The sequence below is a fragment of the Theropithecus gelada genome, chromosome 7a, assembly GCF_003255815.1.
Source record: "Theropithecus gelada isolate Dixy chromosome 7a, Tgel_1.0, whole genome shotgun sequence".
NCBI lineage: Eukaryota > Metazoa > Chordata > Mammalia > Primates > Cercopithecidae > Theropithecus > Theropithecus gelada.
Window position 1 is genome coordinate 24,378,203 of NC_037674.1, and position 22,735 is coordinate 24,400,937.

The 22,735-nt window shown below is 37.4% G+C and overlaps 1 protein-coding gene across 2 annotated transcripts in view; it reads right to left on the reverse strand.

The window, feature by feature from the left end:
* SECISBP2L (SECIS binding protein 2 like) overlaps positions 1-17,215 on the reverse strand; it is a 58,649-nt gene extending 41,434 nt beyond the window's left edge. For both annotated transcript variants that reach the window (XM_025390500.1, XM_025390499.1), the window contains exons 1-4: positions 16,928-17,215; positions 8,567-8,745; positions 6,344-6,668; positions 3,890-4,025 (exon numbers count right to left, since the gene is read on the reverse strand). In XM_025390500.1, coding sequence (XP_025246285.1) covers positions 3,890-4,025; positions 6,344-6,668; positions 8,567-8,745; positions 16,928-16,951 — 664 coding nt within the window. In that variant the 5' untranslated portion in view covers positions 16,952-17,215. The remainder of the gene's footprint in view (positions 1-3,889; positions 4,026-6,343; positions 6,669-8,566; positions 8,746-16,927) is intronic.
* Between the last annotated feature and the right edge of the window lie 5,520 nt (positions 17,216-22,735).

Genomic DNA, 22,735 nt, shown 5'->3' on the forward strand with positions numbered 1-22,735 from the left:
TAAAACCTAAATTATATAATTTTCCAGTTTTCAACTTTATTTTAAAACACCACTTTGCCCATGTGACTTCTCACCCCTGCCACACCTCAACACTGGCTTTGAGATTGTGGTGCATGTGTTATAATTCATTAATGCCACTGGAATCTAGAATGCCTTTACATGAATATACCTCAGTGTACTTATCCTTTGCACCACTGATGAGACACCTGAGTTGTTTCGGAGTTTTGCTACTAAGAACACTATTACTGTTGACACTGATACACAGACACATGAATGAGCATACATGTATATGTAAGTTTCTCTACGGTGAATACTGCCAGAACTTAGGGGATGCACATATCCAACTTTACTTGATGCCCAATCATTTTCAAAGGTACTTAATAGACAGTTATACTCCAACAATAGTATATTCACCCAATGATCCATATATTCATTAAATACTTTACATTATCATCCAGACTGTACCTAATCTGTTGGGTATAAAATGGTGGCTCATTGTGGATTTTAATTAGTATGTTCCTGCTTAATAATGAGGCTGATCTTTTTTTTTTTTCTTTTTTGCTTTTAGCCACAAGTGTTTTCCCTTCTGTGAAATTTTTATTAATATTACTTTTGAATTATCTGACTTCTGCCATTTTTCCGAGTTGTATTTCTTATTTCACAAATTATAATTGCAGCAAGACATTCCAAAAAACAAAAAACCAGACTTTCTTTTTTTTTTTTTTTTTTGAGATGGAGTCTCGCTCTGTTGCCCAGGCTGGAGTACAGTGGCCGGATCTCAGCTCACTGCAAGCTCCGCCTCCCGGGTTCACGCCATTCTCCTGCCTCAGCCTCCTGAGTAGCTGGGACTACAGGCGCCCGCCACCTCGCCCGGCTAATTTTTTGTATTTTTTAGTAGAGACGGGGTTTCACCGTGTTTGCCAGGATGGTCTCGATCTCCTGACCTCGTGATCCACCCGTCTCGGCCTCCCAAAGTGCTGGGATTACAGGCTTGAGCCACAGCGCCCGGCCCCAACCAGACTTTCTTTGAACAAATTACAAGTTTTCCTTTTTCCACATTTCTGCCCATTCATAATTTTTATACAACACTGATTTAATTTTGAGTTGTACTCTGCTTAATATGACGTCATGTTATGACAAGTCTTCATAATTATAAGATGACTCCTTATTATTCCACTGAGCGGGTGTCCTGTACTTAGAGTAGTGTCCAAGCAGGACTTGTTACCTGCTACTAGTGGACACTATGAAAGCTTCAGTACTTTTGCTGCACTGCGGCAATATGCACCTTTAATCAAATAGCCCCCTCTCTTTCTAGGGGGAGGCTCCATTTGGACACATTCATAGGAATGAAATGGCTGGGTCCAAAGAAAAAATCCTATATTCCTGCAAAATTGTTTAGCCTACCAGCACAGTGTTCCATGGGACCCAAGGACAGGGTGGGATCATTCTCTTATCGATTCATGTTAATTCTTTATACATCTCATGCTAATCCTTTGTCAGTTATATACATGGTAAAAGTCTTTTCCAAGTTGGGGCCTATTCTTTCACTTACTTTTAATAAACAGAAATTCTTAATTTTAGAAACAGTTCCCTCCCTGCAGTCATAAAGTTATCTGCCTATATTTTCTTCTATCATTGGGCTTCCCTACGTCCTTAATCAATCTGAAATAGATTTGCATGGGGCACAAATCGGCAACGCTCTTTCTGTCATCTTCCATATACACGTGTTTTCATACACATGTGGGGTCTGTTTCTAGGCTCTCTGTTCTGTTTGACTTTTGTATACTGCATTGACAAAATAAATCTATAGGAATTAAGACGGCTGTATAAGTTTCCATATCTAGAGGAAAAGTTCTTTTCCAGGGATGTCTTGGGTCTTCTGAGACCACTGTTCCTTTATTTTAGAATTAGTTTATCAAGCTTCCCCAAAATTACTTTGAACATGATATTTAGGTTTTTCTTAATGTCCCATAATAAAGACCTATCACTTTCTTTTTTATTTTTCTTTCAAGACAGAGTCTTGCTTGGTTGCCAGGCTGGAATGCAGTGATGCAATCTCAGCTCACTGCAACCTCCGCCTCCCAGGTTCAAGTGATTCTCCTACCTCAGCCTCCCAAGTAGCTGGACTACAGGCACCTGCCACCAAACAGAGCTGATTTTTGTATTTTTTAGTAGAGATGGGGTTTCACCATATTGGCCAGGGTGGTCTTGAACTCCTGGCTTCAAGTGATCTGTCTGCCTCGGCCTTCCAAAATGCTGGGATTACAGGTGTGAGCCACCACACCCAGCCTAGTCTTACTATTTTCTGCCTACACATCCCATACGTCTTCTCTAAGATTTCCAGAAACTCTCTTTTTCAGTGTTATTGTTAATGACATCTTTGTTTTAAATTTTGTGGGTGGAAAACTGAAATGCAATTAACTTTTGTATATTATATTAGATCCAGCCATCTTATTATAAACTCTTTTTAAATAATGAGCTTGTGTTCAAATGTAAAAATTTGTTACAAATGGAAAGACATTCCTAATAAACTATAATATTTAATTTGATCTCTGCTTGATACCAATTAATCCTCAGAAATTAAAAACTTAACTGAAGAATAAAAATACTGATAGAATTACAATCCTTGAACTTGAAAACTAAAAATAAAAATACTAATAGGATGTACAATATGTAATATTCTATCCAAATTCACCTTTATCTTTTCATTTTCTAATTACTATGCCTCAGAGTGTCTTTGTGGTTAAAATAACAAGCAACATAAAGAAGGATATTTTAAAGCCTTCCCAGGGTTAAAAGCACATAGCAACGGGTCACTATGACTAAAGACAACCAAACCAGAAAACTTTGTAATATATTACATTGTGATTCTTTTCCATAGCCACTCCAAGTATTTGTCAGTCTGTTAATCTCAAAGATGCATGCCTTTATGCTTTAACCACACAATAACTGTACTATCAGCAAGACTTTTTAAACTGATTTTCAGATCCTTTCTCTGCTCCTAATAGATCTAAGCAACCGTAAAAAGAAAAATAGATCTCCAAAAGAAAAGGTATAACCTAAGTGAAAAAAGCATAAGCCATCTTATTCATTTCAACTCAGACCTCATTTGAATGGAGGCTGTACAGAGATAGAAAAGCTAATTATGACTTTGAATGGATCTTGGTCTTGGATCATGAACAAAGACTGTTTACTAGTGTCACTGACTATGGATGAGAGGAGATAAACATCTACTCTACAGATAATAAACTGAGATCAAGGATACAAAGCGAAATTTCATAATATAAACTGCAAAAAATAGCACATTGTAAGAATATTAATTCTTGTCTATTACCAGGTGAAAGCTTTTTTATTTAATGCCTGTACAGTCCTCTAAAAATGTTTGACAAAATGATATTTGACTAGTTCAAAATTTGTACTTAACAGGATATAGATGACATACATAGGTTTGGTTCAGATCTACGCCAAAATATGCCATAGAAAATTTGCTAAGTTCTTTCTATGAAGATGTATAGGATATTAGGATGTTTTATAAAGGGTTTTAATCTAGTTATAAAAACATGTACAATTTTAATTTCAACCAAAATGAGCTCCTCAAATTTCTATAGTATCTGCAAAATTCCATCTCTGGTTCCTGAACTACTCCATTATTACAAAAGGAAAAGGACACCTTAAACCCGCCCAAAATTGTACACAAGGCAAGCAAGCAAATTGAAAGAACATTAAGGATACAGATTGCTTTATCCTTCCTAGAGAATTTCACAAAGTGGCAGGACAAATGAAAGGATGAAAGTCTACAATTCTGACAAGCGGTACAGACCACAATTATAAAGTGACAAATGAAAAAAGATCAAAATCAGTGATGCACATGTAAGAACCCTTGCCTTACCAGTTTGCTGTGAAGCATCTACCAGAAGCACAATTTTTGATCGACTATCGGGACCTGCTGCACTGGTTTCTTTCTGAGTAGCTACATTTTTCACCAGCGGCCTTTTGCTTTTTATATGCTGTTGTAAAAGTTGTTGCTGATTTAAAAAAAACAAAAAACACACAACTATTCAATGTACTAAACATTATAAAATACACACCTATTACAAAATACAGCTAAGTATATGTTCAAAATTCTTGGCTTCCATGGGGCAATAGTATTAGGGTTTCATGAAATACCTGCAGCAAAGCATAATAGGCTAAACAATGTATTATACACACATTTATACACTTTTTCAAATAACAGCATAAGTATGATTAATAAATGAATTCATTTTTAACTGCTACTTGTATTTTTTATTTTCTCAGTCAAAAAGTAATTAATAGCAAGGGTATAATAATGTCATATAAGCGGTATAATAATGTCATATAAGTATGATTAATAAACGAATTCATTTTTAACTGCTACTTGTATTTTTTATTTTCTCAGTCAAAAAGTAATTAACAGCAGGGGTATAATAATGTCATATAAGGGGTTGTAAATTTCTTTAAAAAGGTAACTTATTGCAAAGTAAATTTTAGTTTCAGAAAAGCAATGACATGAAAAATGATTTCTGCTTCAGAATTCAAAAAGAAAATATAAAAAAGTTGATCCTGTCAGGGCACAGTGGTTCACACCCATTATCCCAAACTCCTGGGCTCCTAGGCTGGAAGATCACTTGAGGTCAGAAGTTTGGGACCAGCCTGGGCAACATACAGACCCCCGATCGCTACCAAAAAAAAAAAAAGACATCAGTAGTCTCAGCTACCCAGGAAGCTGAGGCAGAAGGATCACTTGAGCCCAGGAGTTTGAGATAACAGTAAAAAATGATGGCTCCACCGTACTCCAGCCTGGCTGACAGAGCAAGACCCTGTCAATCAATCAATCAATATTAAAAAACTGATCTCTTCCTTTACTTTTAAAAATATAAGTATTCATCACTTCATAGCAACTTACACAATAGAACTCTGAATTTAACTTCTTGAACTTCCTAAACTGACGTGCTGGGAATGTATCCTGAGAAATCATGTTCCTTCAACATCTGGAAATTTTATACTACTATCTTATTTCCAACACTTTTTTTTTTCATTCTGAGTTCCCAAAAGGATATTCCTTGACCAAGAATGTTTCCATGAACAAAAACTAAAAGCTTTTGAAAGCAATCTCTGCTGCTTGTATTTCAATTTTTAGAAATTATACGAGGAGGCAGCAAAGACTTCACTGAAGAAATTGGGCTAATGGAATCTAGGGAAAGCATCAACTCCTTGATGATGTACTCGTAAGATATGTCTAAGATGTACCTCTTCTATCAGCTAAAAAGTGCTAACTTAGAAACATGTTCCTTCTTCCCATTAGCTTTGACAATAAGGCTTCAACTGTAAAATAGCCTTTTAAGTTAAAAAGTTAACTAAAATTAAATCTTAATTCTCTTGTGAGTCTAAGCCTTCATTTCTTTTTCTTTTTTTTTTTTTTTACTTAGTCAAAAGGTTGGTACTGAATAACTGGTTTCACATATTTATCTTTCATTTTCTTCAGTCCTAGGAGACCCTTATTCATATAAAAGTAAAGCATCTCTTAAATAATAAACTGCTATTCCTACTAAAAATTCACAGATTAAAAACAATAAAGTTGAAGGGATCTAATGAATCACAAATGTTCTTTTCCATAATGTCTCCTGCTAACTTTTGAATATAGCTTTTGGGGTTTGTTTTTTTTTTTTTTGAGACAGGGTATCACTCTGTCACCTAGGCTGGAGTGCAGTGGTGCTATCTCAGCTCACTGCAGTCTTGACCTCCTGGGCTCAATTGATCTTCCCACCTCAGCCTCCCAAGTAGCTAGAGCTACAGGCATGCACTAACATGCCCAGTTAATTTCTGTATTTTTGTTAGAGATGGGGTTTCACCATGTTGCCCAGACTGGTCTCAAACTCCTGGGCTCAAGCGACTAGCCTGCCTTGACCTCCCAAAGTGCTGGGATTATAGGTGTGCACCACTGCACCTGGCCAATTGAAATATCTTGAAATGAATTAGCCATTCATCACAGCTAGCACAAGATCCACACTAATCACTTATGAAGGCTGGTGTTACCATGCAATTTTTATCCCTAAATTAATTTGTAAATATTTCTGCCTTATGTTATGTAAAACTCTCTAAAGGGAACATGAAAATGATTATCAATCACACCACGATTAAGAATGAGGAATAAACAACACAAAGAAAATTATTTTAAGAATTACATACCCTTTACCATTTCACAATGGGAACAGTATGTTTTATAGCAAATTCAGCATTAACAGTCAATCAACCCAAGTAGCAACTTACTTATACTAATATAAGTAATATCAAATTTAAAAGCCAATCAAGACCAGACACTTACTTTTGGGACCACTGATCCTCTGTTACTGTTTCTGTTTCGATGACTGGACAATGGGAAGACCTGTCCAAGCTGACTTGGACGCTCAGTGCATTCTGTGGTGATAGCATTTACAGTATTTGCAGCTTGAAAGGTGTTGGAGTAAGGTGTAGGAAAAGGATGATAGAAACCCATAACCTGGGCACATGGTGCTGGCATCAGCTGATAATATGTATACTCTGTAGAAACAGGTGGCTGAGCAGATATAATGGGGTAGGCAAAGTATGGTCCAGTAGGGTTTGGATTGGGTTGCTGCCATCGTATATCATTGTTATATAAAGGAAACTGTCTGTAAAACCAAATCAAAGAAGAACAAATCTACTGAAAAGTCTAAAAAATCCACTAAAGCAAAATCTCTTATACTAATAGAAGACAAAACAGTACAGAACAGTGGCTTTGTGATAATTTTGGGAAAGGAGACAAACTATCATCATCTTATACATTTTTTTGCTACAGAGATCATTATGTACATGTAGTAACAATGTAAACAACAGTATAAACGAACCCAACCTGATGGTTTTACAGTATTCCACGTACCAGTATAGTTTGTAACTCTGCCTTCAACTTCCTCAAGATATTTCTGCCTAAAAGTTAAACACCTAGCTACTGGATCTACCAACAATGGCAGTCCAAAGTTCCCATTCAAGGTAAACAACTGTGACAGCCTTCTGTAAAGAACAGAGTAAAGTGACCATTGTGTAAGGTGACCGTTACAAAGGGTGATTTAATTCCTCCACCTCTCATTCTTCAGCTCAATCCCAGAGCCTACTCCTCCTCCTCTCATACTCCCCTAATCACTTGGCCAAGTCCAGCTCTTTTCCTGGCTCCCCTCCTGGCAACAGAAGCAGGCTCTGGGTCCAAGGGAAAGAAGAGAAGAGGCAAATCTGTTCACGGACATCTTCAGCGGTGGAGCTGCTTCTAGTGTAGTTCATATAAAACACTAGCAAAATTCTTCCTATCCCAGCAGCCCCCCACCAAATCAATACAGGGTCCTAGGGAGTAGGGAGCTGAAGCATAGAGCTTTTCCTCATTACTCCCATGACAAAGCAAAACAGTAAAATGTTCACGGCCATATTCCTAAAAATATTTTTAAAATAATCTGTTGGCTGGTTTACTCATGAATTCACAAAGATCATTTGGTAAACCAAGAAAATCAGTTAAGTTTATCATACTGTATACGTGACCATTTTTTCAAATAGAAAAATAGTATTATTAAATTTAGTTTCATGAATCAGTTTGCACATTATCCAATATAGGCAAAGATATTTAATATAATACTAACTTCAGTTGAAAATGATTCCTTAGTTCCTACTATTTGTCTAACCCTCAAGACTCTTTATTAAGAGTCTCAGAATATTAACTTGAACACTTAATATCTGAGTAGTTGAATGGCCTTATATACCATACATCCACAATTTCTCAAAGAATGTGCACTGGCACACTAGTGTGCAACAATGGTTTAGAGATGGGGTAGAAATATTGATTGCCTCAGCCCTCAGGAATGACAGAGCCTATAGCCAGTCACCAGCTGTCTCATCGTGTGACATAACTTGAAAAAGGCTGAAAGTACTTTTATACAGCAATAAAATAAACTCTACCAATGAAGTGCTCATCACTCAGACAGTGTAAGCAGGGTTAGAATGGCTATCATGACTATCATAAGTAACACCCTAACCACTAAGTTACACATGACCTAATTGCGGGCAATTTTGCTAAATCATCCTGTAACTATATCACAGACATAAATTTAAACTAAAATCTGAGTCTAGAAATATTAATATATACTAACCATGACAGCTTCAAAGTTAAGGACTATTGCTTGGTATTTTCTTTTACACCAGAGACTGTCTTGGTAGCTATGAGATTAGATGTTTAATCTCAAAAAAAAAAAAAAAAAAAAAGGTGTTGTTCACCTCTGAATATTTTATTTCTCCCTCTGAGCTGACTTACTTCAAATAAATTTCAATGACTTACTGAAGGAGACATAGCCTAAGAATTCAATTTTCCCTTAGAAAAAATAAGAAACTAATCCATATTAACAATTTCCAAATTTCAGTATCATTTTATTTATTCCTCTTAATAGAGAAACGATTAAAGTCTAAAAGTTACAAAAGAAAAATATTAAGTGCACTTTGTCAGCTTTTATAGCCACCCCCACGAAAAAGAAAATAAAAATAAACAAATTACCTATTAGACTGGTTTTCCTGCACAAATGGGTAACAGGTAATCAGGTAGCTGGGAATTGGAGTTGGTTCTACACCAGAAACACTTCCGTTATCATTTGGGAGAGCCATCGGGATCATAAATGTATCAGGACTCTTCTTCTGGGGAATAAATGGCTCTACCTCAGCTGACAGCTTGACATTCTTCAAAGAGAAAGTAGAATACATTAACAACAAGCGAGCAAGCAACTTCCTACAAATTCACAATTTAACAACAGAAGAGTCAGTCCTTATAAACAGTAATTAGGTCTCTTCTCAGCATTCATAAAACATCCAAAAGGAAGAGCAATGTCAATTTTAAAATAACTGAATAATGATCAAGTTATTTAGACAAAGCCACCAAATAAGGAAAATAAATCAAATGTTACATTTCAATGTAATTAAAGCTGTTAAAACAATCAAGAAAATACAGAAGTCATACATCAGGGTCTAAAAATGAAGTTGGTAGTAAGAGATGTAGCTCTTCAGACAATGTGTTTTTAACTCATTTTGTTGGGGGAAAAATTGAACAAAATTATGAAGGATAATTAATACTCTATATTTGTTTCAACAGTCTTAAAAGTTGACTATTTCTGTCCATTTCTGGAAATTAGATCGGTATCATTAAAAGAAAAGAAAATGTCTAAGATGAAAAAATACTTAACATTAAGAAGAAAATATCTGCACAGTTACACTGGGGAAAAGATGAGTACTTCAGTTTCCCAGTACACATCTGAGTAAACTAAAGTAATCCAAGATATGTAATCCATTTTAGTTTACTTTGTATCTTTTCTTATAAGAAATCTATACAGCTTTAAAAGACACTTAAAAAAACAAAACAAAACAAAAAAAACCCTGTAGTATTTAGAGATGCACACATGGGCGACAAAACTGTAAAGAAAAGTAAATAAAATCCATAAAAGTCAGGATAGGACTTATTCTTAGCAAAGAGAGTTGTGATTAAGAGGCATCTGGAGAGCTTCCAGGGTGCCTGGCAAAGTTTTATATTCTAACCAGGATAAAATTTACAAGGTGTTTGTCCTGTAACAATTCATCAAGCTGTACATTGGTTTTATGCAGTTTCTATATGTTATAGTTAACAACAAATTTAACATTTTAAATTATTTTTTGAAATCCTTAAGTACATTCTGTAAAAAATCATATAAATATAACATCAAATGATATGAACATGTTTTAATGAAACCAGTAAGTGAAATGCAAGTTAATGTTTTTAACTACTCTAAAAAATTACCTTAAAAGCCACGGCCCTAGCCAGAACTCTTCCCCAACAAACCCACTAGGGTGATAGTTATTAGAAGCTCCCATCAAAGCATAGTTTTAAGAATAAATTTCATGCTTCTCACAAAAGCAGTTAGTAAGGAATCCAAGTAAAAAATCTGAAGATGAGATATGCTCATTTGTTTCAGAAAAATTAAGTTATCTAAAAAGTTCACTGTAAATACTCATAAATGCTTGTTAAAAGGGATGGGGATGGTAAAATCTGAACTGTACAGCAGTATTAATTCAGTATCCTTCCTCCCCACCTGATTTGAGGTTTACATTTGTACAATTAACCAAATCAGAAGTAGATATGCTATAATAATAATATAAATAGTAGTGAATTGAAGTTGGTTTCTTAAAGATTAACATAAGAGGCAAAAACATCTTCAAACTCTAATGATACAAGCTAGTAATTTTCACTCTGTGATATTCATTAGAACCCAAACTCACTTATATAGGACACAATATATCAAAACAATAAATATTTCCCCAATTAGGAAAAAGAAAAGCCGACTTACAGCAATAATACAAAGATAATGGAAGCTTGCTTTATACAGTTCACACATATATGCCGAAGAAAAGAAACTGAAATCACGTTTTAACTGCACTAAAAATATAATTTTTAGGATTTTTTTTTAAGGGTCTCACTCTGCCATGGGGTGGGGATGGGGGCAGGGTGCAGTGGTATGATCATGGCTCATTGCAGCCTCAATCTCCTGGACTCAAGTGATCCTCCTGCCTCAGCCTCCCAAATAGTTAGGACTACAGGTGCACATTACCACACCCAGCAAACTTTTTAATGTAGAGATGGGGATTTGCCATGTTTCCCAGGCTGTTCTTGAACTCCTGGGCTCAAGTGATCCTCCCACCTCGGCCTCCCAAAGTGCTGGGATTATACGCATGAGCCTGGTCAGGATTTCTTTTGAAAACGAAAAAGTCCTTTACGACATATGAGAACTCACTGAGCAGTTTTATAAATCTGAGCTAGTAGACTTTCAGGGTTTTTTTCCAGCACGGTATATGGGTACATCAAATTATCAGTCTTAACCACACTAATATAATTATAAATAAATAATTTTAAAATAACACTTTTCCTGACCTCTCCCCCAGAAAAACATCAACTCATAAATTACCTTGGTAGCAATAAATTCAAATTCTTGCTCAGGTCGAAAGTTGCAAAAAATTTTTACACCCCACTTCATTTGTACTTTATAAAAGGTTTTATAAACTTAGGCAACCTACTGTTTAAAAGGTATTCTGTATAATTCAAAACTAATGTCTGTACATACATACAGTATGTGCCTTTAAATATTAAAGTTTGTATTGGCTTATATTCTAAGTGCAATTCTAGATATCAGAGCTCAACAATAAAACTCACAAACACTAAAATGATCCTTTGTTTTTAGCACAAAAAAAAAAGAGAGAGAAAGAGAGAGAAGCTGCTATAGTCAACAGCTGCACAAACAGAAGATGTCACTAGTAGGAACAGACTGGCAAACTTTCTCCTATAGCTACAACTCTGTATGGTTTCAAAAGCTGTTTATTGTGACTTTGGTGCCTTCAGTAATATACATCAAAATGCAGCATCTGCTGTTCTCAGGACTGAAAAGGAGTGTTAAGATCCCAAACTATTCTTAAAAGTCCACATACTAAAGCCCATATAAATAACATGTTAAATAAATAACAAATTCTGGCAGTATTTTAATTATATTAGTATAGAAATCAAAGAAAAATGCCTTGCATAGTGAACAACAAAATGTATGAAAAAACTAGACTGGATACATTATAGAACGTTATTCCTCAGTTTGAATTTCTGTTTTGTCTCTCTACTTTCGCCAAGATCTATTTTTTAGGAATAAGAACGTTCATAGCAGGGAGTTGTCTTCACAAAGGAAATAAATATGGAATAAATGTTAACCACACTTAACAAAGTCTAATCATTCTTGTATTATTTGCTTCACAAAAAAGCACGACTATCTACATAGTAAAACTATCATCTTTCAGAACTTATTTCAGAATTTTCCCAATTAATGAAAAAAATCATAGTCCCAGAATCATCTTTGTAAAAATATTTAAGCAGTTTCATGTTCATTTTTAATTTTGTGTATATTAACGTAAATGTCTACAAACAAAATGCCTTTGATATAAATAATCTAGAAAGTTCAAGATTCTGTCAGAGCATGAAACAAAAATATTATTTAGAAGAGTTTATTAGACAAATGTATTCAGATCATTAAGAGCCTACATAATTCAACAAATGTGCATTTAGCATACATTCCGGAAAGAGTGCTGTGCTGGACTGGGTTAGGGAAAATGGGCAAACATTACCACAAAGCACACGTCGGCAGAGAATGTACACTAAATTCCTCAGAGATGGAACCTCCAGATGAATGCAAATAATTTTCCCAGATTAAGCAATAAAAAACTGACACCCACTTAAAATCAAAACAGAAGTTGGAACATAACGAGACACTCTCCCACAGTGAAACTCCAGAGTATGTACCACACACCCACAGAAAAAATATGACCATGGAAACCCTCCATATTCTTTCTATGTTAAAGTAAAAATAGGATATCTCAAACTTTAAGATATTTTATATCTCATGGCAAAAGATAAAATAAATGTCCTCTCAAGCGAAAAATGATTAATGTTTAAGAGATAACTACTAGCTGTGCTGTTTTTTGATTAAAATGCCAAAACAAAACACAGTACTTATACGTGTAAGTTTTACAGGCTCCAGACAATAATGAGGAAGAAAAACCAAAGAATTTAACTTAGATTCTGCCCATACTGGGCAGAATGTTTTGCAACCCATATTTTCCTTTTTAAAAAACAGACCACATCTAATGTTTTTTAAATCTGATGGTTACTTTTTTAAAAAAACAGCTTTCTAGATTTAATATTAGTTTCTGAATTATTTATTACTTTGTTTTTATTATTTTCTCTTCTGATTTGATGGAGTTTCCCCTCTAACTTCTTGCCTTGGATGCTTAATTTTCATTCTCCTTGTAAACTGTTTAACAATGAAGGCATTTATGACTATGCATTTGCCTCAGAGTATAGCTTCAGCCACATTCCATAGGTTTTTTGTTTGTTTGTTTTAGAGATGGCGTCACACTATGTTGTCCAGGCTGGAGTACGGTGGCAATTCACAGGTGTGATCTCACTACTGATCAGCACCAGAGTTTCTACATGCTTCATTTCTGACCTGGGCCAGTAAACCCTTCCTTAGGCAACCTGGAGTTTCCCCACTCCAGGGAGGTCATCATATTGATGCTGAACTTAGTGCAGACACCTGATCCACATAGCACACCACAGTCCAGAACACCTAGCTAGGGTCAAGCAATGCTCCTGCCTTAGCCTCCTTAGCAGTTGGGACTACAGGTGTATACCACCATGCTGGGCCCCATAGGTTTTTCATATGTGGTATTTTATTATTAACACATTTTTAATAACCTGTCATTCTATTTTTTATTCCTTTTTGACCTAAGAGCTTGAAAATGTCTTTTTGGCCAGGAGCAGTGGCTCACGCCTGTAATCCCAACACTTTGGGAGGCTGAGGCGGGTGGATCACCTGAGGTTAGAAATTCAAGACCAGGCTGGCCAACATGGTGAAACCCCATCTCTACTAAAAATACAAAAATTAGCTGGGTGTGGTGGTGCACACCTGTAATCCCAGCTTTGGAAGGCTGAAGCAGGAGAATTGCTTGAACCGGGCAAGCGAGGTTGTAGTGAGCTGAGAAACTGCCACTGCACTCCAGCCCGGGTGACAGAGTGAGACTCCGTCTCAAAAAGAAAAAACAGAAAATGCTTTTTTAAATTTCCAAATGGCATTTTCCCTGAATGTATATATTAACACTTTCTTTTTATTATGAACATATTATTTTTTAAATCTGATAAGACAGGTCATTTACTTATATCCTTACGTAAGGGCCAACTATACGTATTACTGAATAACAAACATTTTAAAATAACTTATTTAGAATACATTTCATTTGGAGTACTGACATTATTTAAAGTTTATAAATTATTTAAAGGAAACAATGAAAAGCTAGACAATTTTGTATCCTTTATAAAAGCTTTACAATTTTGTCAAAAGCATGTTGCATGAAATCATATGTATTCACTAGTTTTTCCAAAAATTAAAGACATTAATAACCAGTAATTTTATAAACTCTTTTAAAAGAACTATCTAATGCTAATGTACTAAAAATTAAGCCACCATTTAATTTATTTGTGATAACAGAAAAGAGACTGTTAACCTCAAGTGTCCTGTCACTTCTAAGCCCACTATTTATTTTTTAAAATCTCAATAAATTTCCTAAAAATAGAAACAGTAAGCCTTTATAAACAAAACGAACTCCGTGACTTATTCTTCACATCTCATAATGCAAGCTTTTTTTTTTTTTCTTTTTTTAAGGGGAAAAAATGCATTATATACGAAGCAACACATCTTCTGAGAACATTTAACTCTGGCAGTTAAAATTAAGCTAGCTATTTTGATTAAATACAGAAAATACCCTATAAAAAGTGCTGAAAGAGGATACTCCTGAGATTTTCTTCTAGTTATAAAATTCTTTCAAATAATCATTATTGCAATTAAGATTATCCATCTAGCACCATATTCCCGGTAATTTACTTTTTACAATCTTGATCAGCACACATACAATTTACCTTTTCTATAAAAAGATTTTATATATTTAAAAAAGGTAATTCACAAGAACAAGAACATGAATGCCTTCAGGCAAAAAGAAAGTTTATTTTCTTTTTTAGTTACACTTGTAAAGTACACAAGGATTTAATTAGGTTAAGATAAAATACAGAAAGTCTATATTAAGTACTACTTTTTAAAAATCAAACTTCTATGAATTGCTAACTACTACAATACTATAATGAGTAAGTTTTAATGCTGTAGGCATTTAGGGAAATTCTGGGTATGTCAACACTGGTCAAAAGGGAAAAAAAATTCTGTGAGGAAAAATGGAAATCGGCACATATTACTATACTTTCCAATGACTTTTATCTACCTAAATTCACTTCAATAGTGGAAATACAAAAGTATAATCCAAATATCCTGGAAAAGCCATTACATGACTCTATGGTATAATCAAGAATTCCAAAAAACTGAGAAATCTCAGTTCCCAATCTACTATTAAGTTAATGGTTCTTAGCCGTCCTTTGAGAATATGATGAAAATAATGGATTCTTGCCCTAGAAAAAGACATATAATGAAGCATACTCCTTCCAGGTCATTCATGGACCCCTGAATTAACTTCCTATCGCACAAACGAGGTGAAAACATCACTTTTCTATATCTATTCTCTGAGTGTATAGGGGAGTGGAGGATTTTCAAATTATTCTTTCATTTAGGGTTAGGTTGGGGAAGAGGGAAGAGGTATTGGAAGAAAAAAAAGTCAACAGAAAACCTTCTTCCATGTTTTTTTCCTAGTTCTTAAATTTCTACAAGGTTTTAATAGGTCGTGGACTTCGGAAAGGTGTGGGATGAAAGAGGAAAAGTCTCTCTAGTTTAAATAATTTGCTCACAGCACTTGCTGCTAGGATAATCACAAACAGCTATGCTAAAAATTACCATCTAAACAGTTAATTATATTTCCTCTAGGATGAAAGGAACTCTTCAGTATACATAAGGTAGCATTACTGGTTTTAGTCCTGGCATCCTAGTGAAGGAACAAAATGTTGAACCCTTTCATTAGTAACACACATACAAGGAAATGATTCAAGGAAAATTCGTATTCATTTGTCAGGCTTTGAAATCTCAGGTATTTTTGATAGATACCTTCAAAAATGTTTTTAAATCAAACTAGATATAGGCTGTATACAGAATACTTCTGGGTCACATAAACGCCTATGTGTATTTGCCAAGAGGCTCTATATCAATTTCTCTTTGGTAATTCCATGTATCGTTTTACAAAACTCATTTGTGTCTTCAGAGTTATATTCACATAAAGCTTTAAAAAAAAAATAATAAGTCTTGTGTAAAAACAAGTATACACAACTAGGAAGCTGTGCTTTGCCTGCTAAGAGTCCGATTTCAAAATAAAAACCGGCTACAACTACATATAGACACATACAGGAATTTGGGAAATCTTATCTCATTAATTCAGGTGCTAGTTATCCATCTGTAAAATTAAAAGGCAGAAATTACTAGCCTCTCTTCTTCCGTCATCTAGTCATCAATGGGCAAGGCCTTCGAAGAAGGGAATAGAGTGAATAAACTTGGGCTTCAAATTAAGTCGTTTCGCAGAGATCTTAAGAGTGGAAAATACTGGGGGAAAACTATTGTTTTCGATTACTTTTAACACTGTTATTATCCCTGCCTGCTAGCACCTACTAGCATGGATAATCAGGAATTTGATGCAATTAAAAACAAAACAGAACACTGATGGGACTACTTTGCGAATATGAAAACGGGTTCGAAAATAAGCTTATGCTTTACACCCTTAAAATAGAAACTAGCTTAAAAAAAAAAACCACTAATTACCATTCTTTGCAAAATAACTGGATAAAAGGACAAGGGGAAATCGTAGTATCGTTTCTTAAAAGAAACACCTCCGTAAAACCACTGCAAAAACAATGCTTCGCTCCATTGAACATAGATCTAAAAGGCCCGTGACTTCCCTTCATCTGTAATTACCACACATTCTCTTATAGTCTTTCTGGGTGAGAAGCCTTCAAACGCCTTTCCACCTTGAAAACACATTCCAGAGCTGAAGGGAATGGGGGAAGTGGGGAGACTGCTGGAAGTTATAAGCCCTCCTCCCAGGAGAGCAGGGACAACTTGGAGCCTTCTGACCCCTGCACCAAGCCGGGGAGAAGCGGCAACGGCGAGCCCTCCATCAGGGAAGTAATCAGGGTTGGAAAAGCCCCCAAGTCCCAGGCAGCAGCTGGAACAATGGAGAGCCGGGAGCTGCCAGGATCCCAGGTAAGGGGATCTGCGACCGCAGGACCGGCCCTCGGTCCCCACGTTCGGAGACCTGGGCCTGGCCTGAAAGGAAGCGGCGACCCCAACCCCCGGCTCCGCGGGCCCAGCCCAAACCCGCGTACCTGCTCTGTAGGGGCTCGGTCCATGGTGGCTGCAGCCGCAACAGGCCCGCGCTAGTCGGTGTAAATAGCGCCTTGGGCCGCTTTCTCCATGGCCCCCCGCTCGGGTCCAGACTGGGTTCCGGACCTCCGCCCCTATCTGGCTAGCCGCGACACCGATTCGGCTACGCCACTGGCCGAAGAGGCGGCTCCAGCTCCGGGAGATGGAGGAGGCGGTGGCAGCTTCGGGGAGGGATCATCTGGGACGGAAGCCGAGGAGGGCCCGAATGGGCGGGAGGCGTAGTTAGAAATGGAGGCGCACGGAAGGGAAAGGAGTGGGGAGGAGGCAGAGAGGGGCAGTGGGCGGAGTGACAGCAAACGGCCTCAGCAAGGGTAGCAGGAACCCGGCCTGGCCTAGAGGCTGAAGCCAGGTGGAGGCGCCCAGGAGCAGGTGCCCCGAACCACACGCCACCCCTGCGACTGTTAAAGGAGAAGTGTCAGAAGACCACCTGGGACCCAGGTCACACGGGCCCTCAAAGACCTCTTCAGGATCTGAAACCACCTCTTAAGAGATGTTGGAAAAGCTTTCATCTGCCCACCGTACATCTGCTCCTTCCTTATGTTACGCAAATAAAGGGAGTCATGACTATAAAGGAATGAGAATATTCTGAAAATAATGGAGTCTTGCCCTAGAAAAATGCATATGTAAAACGCATACACAGAATGATTGGAAGAAAGGGCTCCTCACAAATATTTATTGATTAGTTAATTCGTTGTCCAGGTTCATGCCCACCTCTAGGCTCACATCCAGGCTGACCTCGCCCATCTCAGAACTCCTAATTTTATGCAGGATCTGTATAACACCACCCAACAGGTAATTATTTTATCTTCAGATCCTTATCTCCTTAAGGGCAGACACTGTCTTGAAACTGGGCACTACCGTTAGCATGGCAAATACCTTCTGGGCATCTCCTCAGACACACCTTCCAACACCCACACCCTCCGTGAAGATTCAGCCAACCGCGGATAGAAATATTTTGGGGAAAAAAGAAATAACAAGTACAACAATAAAATACAAGTAATACAGTTTAACAACTGCTTATACAGCATTTACATTGTATTATGCATTATAAGTAATCTAGAGATGACTTAAAGTGTATAGGAGGATGTGCATGGATTATATGCAAATACTACACCATTTTATATAAGGATCTTTAGCACGCATGGATTTTGGTATCAGCAGGGATCCTGGAGCCAATATCCCCCTGGGATGTTTAGGGACAACTATATAAGCTAAATTACACTTCAGTGAAGGAAGAGAGTTCAGGTGGCTGCTGTTTGGGGCACTGGTGTGGAGATCCACAGCTAGGAATGGGAAAGAGATTTTAAGAAATTCGCTTTGTCATGCTTCAGGAGACATCAGTAAAGACTAATTGCCTTTTCAATTAGTCTAGGTTATTAGTCTGGTTATTAGATTCCAATATGAGGCTTGTTATGTGAAGGTCCCTTGCTGTACTTATGTTGACACAGGTTGAGTATCTCTAATTGGAAACTATGAAATCCCAAACCCTCCTGAATCCCAAATATTCCAAAATTAGAAACTTTTTGAGCACAGACATGACATTTAAGGGTAATGTTCATTGGAACATTTTAGATTTTGGACTTCCAGATTAGAGATGCTCAATCAGTAAGTATAGTGTAAGTCTTCCGAAATCCCAAATCTGAAACGCTTATGGTTTCAAGTATGTTAGATAAGGGACATTCAACCTGTATTATATATTGGCCTGCTGAAAGGAACTATATTGTGTCAGCAAGACTTATATCAAGGCTGGCAATAGAAACAGTTTGAAAGGAGAAACATTCACATTTACACATTTATATTTAGATTTAAATATATTTATTTAATTTTAGTAACTTTTCTACCTCCTCAAATTTAATATAAATGCATGTGTATTTGAATTGCAAATGTACGTAACATTTGTACATATATGTGCAATTAAAGTAACGTTAGGTCCCTAGTGCCTATCACACACCTAGTTGGGATTCAATGAATGCTGAATGAATTTAGGGTTGGTTGCTCAGAAAAATTAAGTTATTTATAAGGAGTAGTTATGTAAACTAACAGATGACCATTTTTCTTCACAATTGAAAGATAAAATAACTCTGAATTTTCAGATTGTCTTCCTACTGCTGGTCTATAGCCATAATATACCCTCATCTGAGTAAAAAGATAATAGCAATACACTCATAAAAATACTATAGTACTTTTGCTTTTCTTCCTTCTTCTGAGGAATGATCTGAGGAAATTTAAGCAGGATTCCCAAGGATCTTTCCACATTGTCGGATTTTTTATGACTGTAAAATCATTTTCATTGAGAATCTTCTACATACAAGACATTCGTTAAGGGAGGCTGAGGCAGGAGAATGGCGTAAACCCGGGAGGCGGAGCTTGCAGTGAGCTGAGATCCGGCCACTGCACTCCAGCCTGGGCGACAGATCGAGACTCCCTCTCAAAAAAAAAAAAAAAAAAAAAAAAAAAAAAAAAAAATTATAAGAACAAAATCATAAGAATTATAAGAACAGAAATGTCACAATGCCCTTCTCATTTAACATAATCTTTAAAAAGATGGCAATAGCTAGTAGATAAAAAATTAAAATCTGTGAAAAAAGGAAGGCATTTTAAAAATACTACATTTTACAGATGATATAAGTGAATGCAAATTATTTTATTCACCAATAAATATTTAATGTGCGAGGTACTATGCTAAATACTAGAGATACAGCAGTTTATGAGACACCGTGAGGGCTGAGACCATGTTTGTCTTGTGGGCAAGACATGCATAGGACAAATCGTTATAAGTGAGATGAGTGTCATGAAAAAGGAAGTACAATAGGTGTTACCATGGTAAGGGATGGAAGGTCAAGGAAGGCGTATTTGAATAAATAGCATCCACAGAAAGACCTGAAGGGTGAGTAGGAGTTATGATTAGTAAAGGAGAAGAAGCAGGAAAATTGTTTCAAGAAGAGGAAATGGCAAATGTTAGCATTCTGAGGAAAGAGAAAATTCAGCCTTTAGTACTCACACAAGCTCATCCCTTGAGATGAGGGTTCAGAATGTGAGGGATAATCCAATAGATGAAGGCCTCTGAGAAGCTTGGAGGGGATAGGATACAAATACCAGGGGGAAGAAATAGACCTTTGATGGGAGTAGGGGCATGTTATCTACTGTAACAGAGGAAAGGAAGAAAAGATTGATATGGCTACAGATTATATACATTTATAAGTTTCGTGCCGAAAGTTGAGGGAATGCCTAATGGCTTCTGTTGTCTCAGTGATGCAGGAGGCAAGGTTACCTGCTGACAATAAACAGAAGTGGAGTTGTGATGACTAGGCACTCGTCAAAATTCAGCAAACATATAGTTAAGATAGGTACATGTCATTATATGTACATTTTATCTCAAAAGAAAAAAATATAACCAAATATTGAATTCTAGCTTTAACAAATGCGTACACCTATGTAATTCAAATCTCTATCAAAACATAGAGTGTCACCATTACCTCCAGTGACATTTAAAACTTCTCTACTTATATCAAATGCTTGTCTTAGACATTGTTGTTATTCTTACTACCTATACCAAAGCCTAGCATGCAGCAGGTGCTCAATAAATATTTATTGAATAAATGAACTGTAATATGATATTAAATCAGGATTCTTTCATCCAGGGTTAGGGTTTTGTTAGGCATGTGCATTTTATTGAAGGAGCAGGATTCACTAGGGTGCAAGTAGAATTATTATTTATTGTCCTGTACCTTCAAATTACCTGAAGACTATTTCTTTTTCTGCCTTGGATGAAATCTCATGAAGGTCACACACACTTTATTCCACGTCAAAACTTCTCCTTTTCCCCAGCTCAGTCCTGCTTCAGGCTGGAAGCCTGCGGTAAAGGACGTGGCTTGGTCCACTTCAGTTTTGTTTTCTACGTTTTATGTCTCCACCTCCTCTACCTTAAACACTCTCTGATTAGGCTTTTAGATTTCTCCAGGTTTGAACTCTGAGGGGGAGGGTGGCAGAGCTTCTCAGATGTTTAATTACTACTTTCCTGCATGTTTACATGCAGCAAAGTCATCTCAGAGAGTCACTTATGACCCTAGCCCTCAGCCCTTGGACTTCTGAGGGTTTAAATCTCAACTTGATCACTTTGGGGAACAGCAAGGTAGCCTTATTTGCTGGATTCCCTTTTAAAATGGCTTCAGGCAGAATTCCTGGGATCCCATCAATCCCTGGAATCATTTTGCTACCCTTGATTTATCATATAACTATCCATCCCTCTCTGCCTTTATCCAGCTATTAATTCTTCTTATTTTTGGTGCATGTCAAAGTAGATTGCAGACTTCAGTACACTTTGCCCTGGGAAAAACTCATATAGACACAGTAGGCAAAAATGCAGCTTGTTCTCACTGTTTCTCTCAGATCCTTGCATTCTACCACACTCCAGGCAACATGTATCAAGTTCTCCAAGTGTTTCCCAGAAAGCTTCTCTCACATAGCTTAAGGTAAGCGGAAGCATCTCCTTTTACCCATGGGAGGTGTGGGTATGTATAAGGTATACAAAACAGTACCCTTCCTGAGTCATTGTCTTAGTCTGTTTTCATGCTGCTGATAAAGACATACCCAAGACTGGGCAATTTACAAAAGGAAGAGGTTTAATGGACTTGCCGTTCCACCTGGCTGCAGAGGCCTCACAATCACGGTGGAAGGTGAAAGGCACACCTCACATGGTGGCAGATAAGAGAACAGAATGAGACCCAAGTGAAAGGGGTTTCCCCTTATAAAACTACCAGATCTCATGAGACTTATTCACTACCATGAGAACGGTATGAGGGAAACTGCCCCATAATTGAATTATCTCCCACTGGGTCCCTCCCACAACACGAGGGAATTATGGGAGCTACAATTCAAGATAAGATTTGGGTGGGAACACAGCCAAACCATATCATTCTGCCCCAGCCTCTCCCAAATCTCACGTCCTCACATTTCAAAACCAATCATGCCTTCCCAACAGTCCCCCAAAGTCTTAACTCATTTCAGCATTAACTCAAAAGTCCACAGTCCAAAGTCTCTTTTGAGACAAGGCAAGTCTCTTCTGCCTATGATCCTGTAAAATCAAAAGCAAGTTAGTTACTCCCTAGACATAATGGGGGTACAGGCATTGGGTAAATATACCCATTCCAAATGGGAGAAATTGGCCAAAACAAAGGGGCTACAGGCCCCATGCAAGCCTGAAATACAGCAGGGCAGTCAAATCTTGGAGCTCCAAAATGATCTCCTTTGACTCTATGTCTCACATCTAGGTCATGCTGATGGAAGAGGTGGGTTCCCATGGTCTTAGGCAACTCTTCCCCTGTGGCTTTGCAGGGTACAGCCTTCCTCCCAGCTGCTTTCATGGGCTGGTGTTGTGTCTGTGACTTTTCCAGGTGCAGAGTGCAAGCTGTCAGTGGATCTACCATTCAGGGTCTGGAGGATGGTGGCACTCTTCTCATAGCTCCACTAGGCAGTACCCCAGTGGGGACTCTGTGTGGGGGTGCCCACCCCACATTTCCCTTCCACACTGCCCTAGCAGAGGTTCTCCATGAGCAGCCCCGCCCCCTGCAGCAAACTTCTGCCTGGACATCCAGGCATTGCCATACAACCTCTGAAATCTAGGCGGAGGTTCCCAAACCTCAATTTTTGACACCTATGCACCCTCAGGCTCAATACCGCATGGAAGCTGCCAAATCTTGGGGCTCACACCCTCTGAAGCCACAGCTCAAGTTGTACCTTGGTCCCTTTTA